Source organism: Nicotiana tabacum, chromosome 15, assembly GCF_000715075.1.
Source record: "Nicotiana tabacum cultivar K326 chromosome 15, ASM71507v2, whole genome shotgun sequence".
Taxonomy (NCBI): domain Eukaryota; kingdom Viridiplantae; phylum Streptophyta; class Magnoliopsida; order Solanales; family Solanaceae; genus Nicotiana; species Nicotiana tabacum.
Window position 1 is genome coordinate 105,158,374 of NC_134094.1, and position 7,167 is coordinate 105,165,540.

The 7,167-nt window shown below is 32.1% G+C and overlaps 1 protein-coding gene across 1 annotated transcript; it reads right to left on the reverse strand.

Annotated features, from left to right (window-relative positions):
- Window positions 1–4,054: 4,054 nt before the first annotated feature.
- Window positions 4,055–5,632, reverse strand: LOC107806152 (RING-H2 finger protein ATL54-like). The gene has a single exon (XM_016630258.2). It carries the CDS (start codon window positions 5,419–5,421, stop codon window positions 4,327–4,329), a length of 1,095 nt encoding a protein of 364 aa, XP_016485744.1. The 5' UTR covers window positions 5,422–5,632; the 3' UTR covers window positions 4,055–4,326.
- Between the last annotated feature and the right edge of the window lie 1,535 nt (window positions 5,633–7,167).

Genomic DNA, 7,167 nt, shown 5'->3' on the forward strand with positions numbered 1-7,167 from the left:
CTACGGATCCATACTTTATCTATGTCATTTGGTTATGTTAGCATTCGTGATCAAGGAAAGTTTAGTTATGATAAATGTAACAAAAGCCGCCTTGGTCCAATATTGCATGATTGATGGACGAGATTGTTCGAAGGTACTTTGGTTTATGATAGCAAATATGTTTGAGCTCATAAGGTGACATACAATTATATATATATATATATATGTGTATATGTGTGTGTGTGTGTGTGTGTGTGTGTGTGTGTAGTCTAAATGGGAGATTGTAAGAATGTATGGACTTGCACGTATATTTTGTATTAAGAATATTTGTATATTGATTGATATTGTTAAAAGCTTGACCCAAATTGTTAGTGATCTATTAAGGCATTAAAGTTAAATAGGTCTACAAGACGCCTTCTAAAGTATGATATTTTATTTGTAGATACCCGGATATAGTTTCTGATTTAATGATTGGCTAAATTAGAAATACATAAACTTGTGCACCTATTATTAATAGGGTTATGGTCCCCAAATCAGACGTAGGGTTTTCTTTCTATCATCCCATCGTTAGGAAGGTGATTGCGGCTTACGTCTTGTTTTGGAAGACTACTAACCTCTAGACTGAAGAATTTCAGTCGTTCTTATGGATTCAGGTACGCTTCCACATCTAATTTTTGTCCTCGATAACTTGACATGATAGCTCTTGGGTAAAAGATGATAGTTTTCATCTTAAAGTATTTTTGGTGCTAACAAAGAATTGAGCGAAGTTACAAATTTGTGGTATTTACACCAAATAATAAATATTCACATATGTTCTCTATATAGTCTTTTATCAGGTAACCATAATTAATTAATATTTATTTTTACTTCAGCTTATAGTAAGTTAATGTAATTTCATATAGACATCGAATGTGAATAAGGTTTTTAAGAGAAAGATTAACTATGACATTGACGACACTTTTCTAAAGCTTTATTAGAGTTTAACTTCCAAATGGGGTGTCTTGCTGGGATCTGCTGAGCCATCGAAATACTTTGGATGGTAGCAGGGTGTACATACGTCGGGTTGGTTCGGACTTTTTAATTACCAAATTAAATCAATTGTTTCGGATTTTAAAATTTATTAATCAAACCAAACCAACAAAAGTCGGATTTTTCATTTTGGATTTTTCTCGGGTTTTTCTGATTTCTTCCGGTAAACTCTTCATAGCATAAGATATATAACTTGTGCTCTAATATTTTTTTAGGTCCTAGTAGGATAAAACTATATAAGATGTTATCCAAGAAAATAATACAAAATAATGTGAGATGAGTCATGATATTATATTAAAAAATACTCAACAAGCCGCATAAAATAAGCATTGCTAATTAATAAGCCATAATAAAAATAAACATTGCTAATTAATAAACCATGATGAAAATAAACATAATTCAAAAGTACTAAGTCATGCTAAAATAAGTACGACTAATAAGTACTAAGTATTAATAACATGACTAAGTAATAATAAATAAAGTTATGCATTTTCACTAGCTAAACTAATGCAAAACTAAAAAAAAATATCTAATACTATTGTCATTCCTAGTATTGAATTGAATTTTTTTTTAGCATTAGTATTGATTTGATTTTGCTTTGGGCTTTATTTGAGTTACTAACTTTTAAAGGCTGTAAAACATATTTGACCATTCAAAAATTCTAAGTCCAAGCTTGAAATAATACATTAAAAGAGAGAACTATGCAAATATTTATTAAATAATTACAAATTATATTACAATAATTATATTTATGTATAAAATATTTTTAAAACTTATATACATGTAATGCCGTGTTGGTTTGGTTTGGTTTTGATTTGACTTTTTTTAGTTAAAACAAAACCAAATCAATTATAATCGAATTGTTTTCTAACACCAAACCAAATCATAATCGAGTTGTGTTTTCCGGTTTGACTTGGATTATCGATTTGGTGCGATTTGTTGTTTTTCTTTGTACATCCTAGGTGGTGGAGAGGGAGGGGGGGAGGGAGAGAGAGAGAGAGCTGTGTGGCTATTTTCTAACCAGCAAAAGCACATTTGGAAAAAGATAGATGCATTATTTTTGTTTTATAATTGAATCACTATTAATTATTACTACTTGTTTTTGCCGAAATGATTAACTGCTATTACGTGGGGGAATAAAAAAAAATCTTACCAAGTATTCTCTCCATTCGCTTTTACTTGTTCACTATACTAAAAATATATTTTTACTTTTACTTGTTCAATTTTTAGCAAAGCAAGAAAAAGATAAACTTTTTCTCATATTTTACCCTTATCATTAACTACTCATTCCCCAAATCATTTTCCAAAACTTTTTGAAATGTTATCATTATTATGAGTAAAACTGTAAAATATATGCTTTGTTTATTTTTTTTAAAGAGATTGCAAAGTCAAAAATAAACAATTAAAAGTGAACGGGAGAGTACCAGCTAAAGAGATTCTCTTAGTTAGGTGTTCCTTAACCAATTGACAAAGTAAATGGTTATTTATTCCTGTAGTTAGGGCTTCTAATGAATCGTGTCTTTTTTATTTATTTCAAGTTGTTTGAAGGGCAATATCAAAAGGTCCATAAACTTGCCATATCCACAACCTATGATATTATTGTTTTTTATTTTCTTGACTCTCTCTCTTTGTGAAATATCTATACTCCTTCTGGGGTATTAAAAAATTGGCTACCAACTGCCTTGGGGCTTAGTTTATATTTACATTAAAATCTCTTTATAATAATCTAGTTTGTTATGAATATTTTGGAATGTTATAGCGAAGTGTTGTTATAGAGAACATATATTATAACATAACATAAAAATCGGTTCCGAAAAAGCTTGGCTTTTATAGAGAAGTGTTGTTATATAGGGATGTTGTTATAGAGAGGTCTGACTGTATCTAACTTCGTTTTGAGACTTCCTCTGCAAAGGAAGAAAATTTTAAAAGAAAAAAATTGACTCTATCTCTGAATTTCAGTTTTTTTTTTTTAAAAATGTAATTTCATTGCTCGGAGACAAGATATTATATAATATTTTTTTCTAATATATCAAAAATTGGTAAAGTATCATGTTGTTACCGTCGTTCAATTAAGTTGTAGTGAAGAATAAGGGGTATTTTATTAGCTATGATTCGATTTTTTTTTTAATTTTGTTTTTTGTAAATTAGACCGAGCGTTCCAAAATCGATGAATTAGCCAAATTAGTCTTTTTCGTGAATCAAATGTTAATTATTTTAGCTACTAACTATTGGAGAAAATGTTTACTTTTTTTTAGCAAAAGTTCCTCACTTTGGAATGGTAGAATTTTGCTATTTAAATTGTACGGGTAATATTTAAAATTATGTTTGCTTGTATGAATTCGTCGTGCATGTTTTCTTAACCTAAGATAGGAGGAACGTAAAAGAGAGAGCTTCCAACCGAGCTTTACTCTTAATCTTGAAATTGTAGTATTTTAAGATGATTTTATGAATTAACATGCATTATATTTCTCAAAAGTAATTAAATTGAATCCCAGCGCTTTACTCCGATTTGATAGATTCAAAAAAGTTGGATTTTAGTCTTTCATGATCACCTGAGAATGTTTAGAGGTTATCTTGTCAGAACGAGTTTCAAGGCCAATCCCAACTTTATTGTATTTCAAAAATTTAATTAAAATCAGGCATGAAAGTTTCCCCTTTGCCCCTATTCTCAATCCAAGTAAAAATACTCTTAGTTTCCTATAAGGCACTGAGAATTTTGAGTCTACATTTCTTTGAGTTCAAGGATATCTATGAATCTTATAATCTAAGTAATAAGCTTTCATTCTCTGAAAACTTTGTATCAAATTCAGGACTTACTGCGACAGCTAAAAGCATCATCATTTTTTCACTGCACTGAGAATCGCCAATCAAAGCATTTTATTACTTTGAAACATGTGGATTGACTTTAAAAAGACTGTGCACTAAGCTCCTGTTGGTTTCTGAAAAGTGTTGGACCACATTGGGTTTATATTATGCAGAGTTTTACGTTGCATTTTCGCTAAAGAGCATTTCCACGACTAGATTTTACTTGGTCATCATCCTTCATGTATAAGGAATTATACTTATAATTTGGCGCACAACACGTTACAGATGATCTTGAGGTAGTAGAAGTTAAGACTGTAACTCATTTATGAACTAAGCTTTTTAACATACCTGTACAACGAGTGTATGTCAGTTAGATTTCAGACTTAAAACTACCATAAATCCCCATTTCTCTTACTGTTATGTCATGATTCAGGATCTTGAACCTTTCTTTTGGACACATAATTTAGAGAACAACAATGTTTTCGTTCTCAGAAATTTTATACCAGCTCCTTTTCATAATGGAAGTACTGAACTTGGATTTCGATGTTGTTTCGAGAAAAATGACCTCCCACCATAAGACAATGATCTCTTCATTGAAGAAGCACTCTCCATCACCCTTTTCATTCTTGAATTTGAACCTATTTCCTCATTTGTTGTCGTCTCAACACAGCTTTTTTCACCTACACCCATTTGTAGTCCTATGGTTGTAGAAATTGAAGAATCCATAGAAGCAGACCTCCTCATTGGTTGTACTTCCACATCTTTATCACCCCTATTCAAGTTCACTTCTTTTTTCGAAGTTTCAGGACGTTCAATCTCTTGGAATTCATCTTGTTCACGACTAACTCTCCTCGCATTTTCTTGAAATTCCCCATCTCTGGAATGATTGTTGTTGTTCACTTCTACAATTGCTTCTCTCTGCGAACCATTATCTTCGCTGGAATTCATATTAGTACTCGAAATTGGGACGATTGATCCCAGTGGAGCAGTTGCAGTGTTGGAGATGATAGCAGCGCGACACAAAGGACAATTTGTGTGTGATCTAAGCCATGTATCGATACAATGGATGTGAAAGGCATGGTTACATTTTGGTAACAACCTAAGAGAATCATCATCTTGGAATTCATTTAAACAAACAGAGCACTCTGTTCCATCAATCAAACCATTTCCCCTTTTGTACTTGAAAATTGTGATCAAATTAATAACTGCAGGCTGAAGACCTACAGTGTTGATGTACCAAATGGGATAATCAATAACCGGACCTCGATTTTCATCCAAGAACTCTTCGCTAACGCCTTCTGATTGCGTTCGCGAGTGTCTCCTACGGCTCCAATTCGTGCAATTCCTCACGACGATTATGTAGTAGCTGAGAAGTAGGAACAAGCTAGCTAGCAGCGCGACGGAGATGATTATATAAGGTGAAATGTTTTGAACATTTTTGTTACTCGATTGAGGCGCCGGTTGTGGCTGTAGTAGTGCTGGTGGTGGCATGTAATAGTCCGTATCAGGGTATGGATAGCAGCCATAAGGACATGTTGAGTCACAAACATCGTGACAATCTGCTGTTTGGTTTGAAGTTGGAAATAGCTTTCTTGGTTTCACGGCCATTGAAGATCAAAGAGGAAGGTGAGAATTGTTGAGAGTTGCTAGGAGTTTTTTCTTGATCTTGAATAAACAATAATGGTTAGGTTAGGTTGTGGGTAGAAAATGATGATTTAGTTGAGGAGTCATTGTGATCCATGTATCTGAAATTTCTCTAAAATGTGTAGTTGTCAATAAGGAAGCGTGGCAAGATTCCTTAGCTCTGTTTTAGTTAATTTGAAAGAGAATTCCTACATATATAGTGGTCAATTGAATAAAGAAAATAGAAACAGACATTGGATAAACAATTTCAACCAAAACTAACCCAAAACAAATATCTACCCAAAAATGGCCCAAATGTCATTATAATCCAAAAAGTTTTCAATTAATGTCAGTTTCTCTTCGCTCTCCCATTTTTACTCTAGGATGCTCTTTACTTGTAGATTACAATTTGTAGGTTATTTCATTCTGCTCTTGCATAAAAGAGCTTTAATTCAAATATGGCTAATAGCATTTCAAAATGCAAGCTAATATATCTCTTGTTTATCCAAGTATAAATGTATCTAAGATACATGTATGATACCATGTTTAATACATGTGTCGTAGATGATCTTTTCAAACTCGAAATTAACTATAATTTTTGATACCAAATCAGTCCAAATTATCTCTAATCTTAAATTTTATTTATTGCCTAATCTATTTGTTCTCAATGAATTTCATCCGTACTCATTGATTTGCCTTTTTTTTTTAAAATATTGTATATCATTGGTAAACGAATTTTGACTCCAAACTAGTCCAATTCACCTTTAGTTTTCCTCAAAGTTTGTATATTGCCCCATCTATGTGTTTTCAGTGAATTCTAATAATACCCATTCAAAAAAATCTTTTTTTGCCTAGTTTTTTTTTTAATGTTGTATATCATTAGTAAAGTTTTTGGCTATTCTTGATAGCATGACTAAAATGGCTAATTATTGGTAAGTCTTGTCTTTTTCTGGTACATCTATGTAGCCTGAAGATTTATGTAGAAATGAGTCATGACTCATAAGTCAAATATTTGAAGGTCAAGCTAAAATAAATATTGTGTCAGAGAGTCAAGCTAGCTGAAATAAACATTGTGGCAACGGCGTGTTGAGGTGTTGGATTGGAAAGATTTTTATTTTTGTTTCTTAAAAAAGAATTGAACATGACCATAACAGTTGTTTGGCAATAGTGAAAGTAAGGATAAAGAGTTAATTATTCGCTTAAAAGTGAAGTTGTAGTCAAATTGTTGCAAATTAGTCGTTTCTCTAATCTCTTAAACCAACTCTTTCACCTTACTATTTTTTTCCTAATGGCCTGGCTATGGTGAAATAGGAATTTATACTTTAATAGTGGTCGTAATAATGAGTATTACATATGAAGCAGAAATTTCGCCGTTTAGGTAATAAGTCAACATCAAAATGCGTAATAAAAGCAAAATTTGGTAGGTTAGGTCATTAACTGATTCTGGTGAGTGGTACTAACAATAATAAAAACAGCCAACTTGCCTAACGATAATTACTTCTCACATCTAAGCTACGGACCATGTGGTCATATTCAGAGTAGCCTATATCTCATATCTCAATTACCAATTTTGATGATTTAATTCTTTGTTATAAAACTAGAGTCAATTTGGCAGAGCTAGAACGAGTTACCTCGACTCAGTTTGGAAATCTTTTGATTCAGTGAAAGATGCAAGTTAAAATTGGTGCGTCTTAGTAAAAGCGCTATTACAATCCAAGTATATACTTTAAG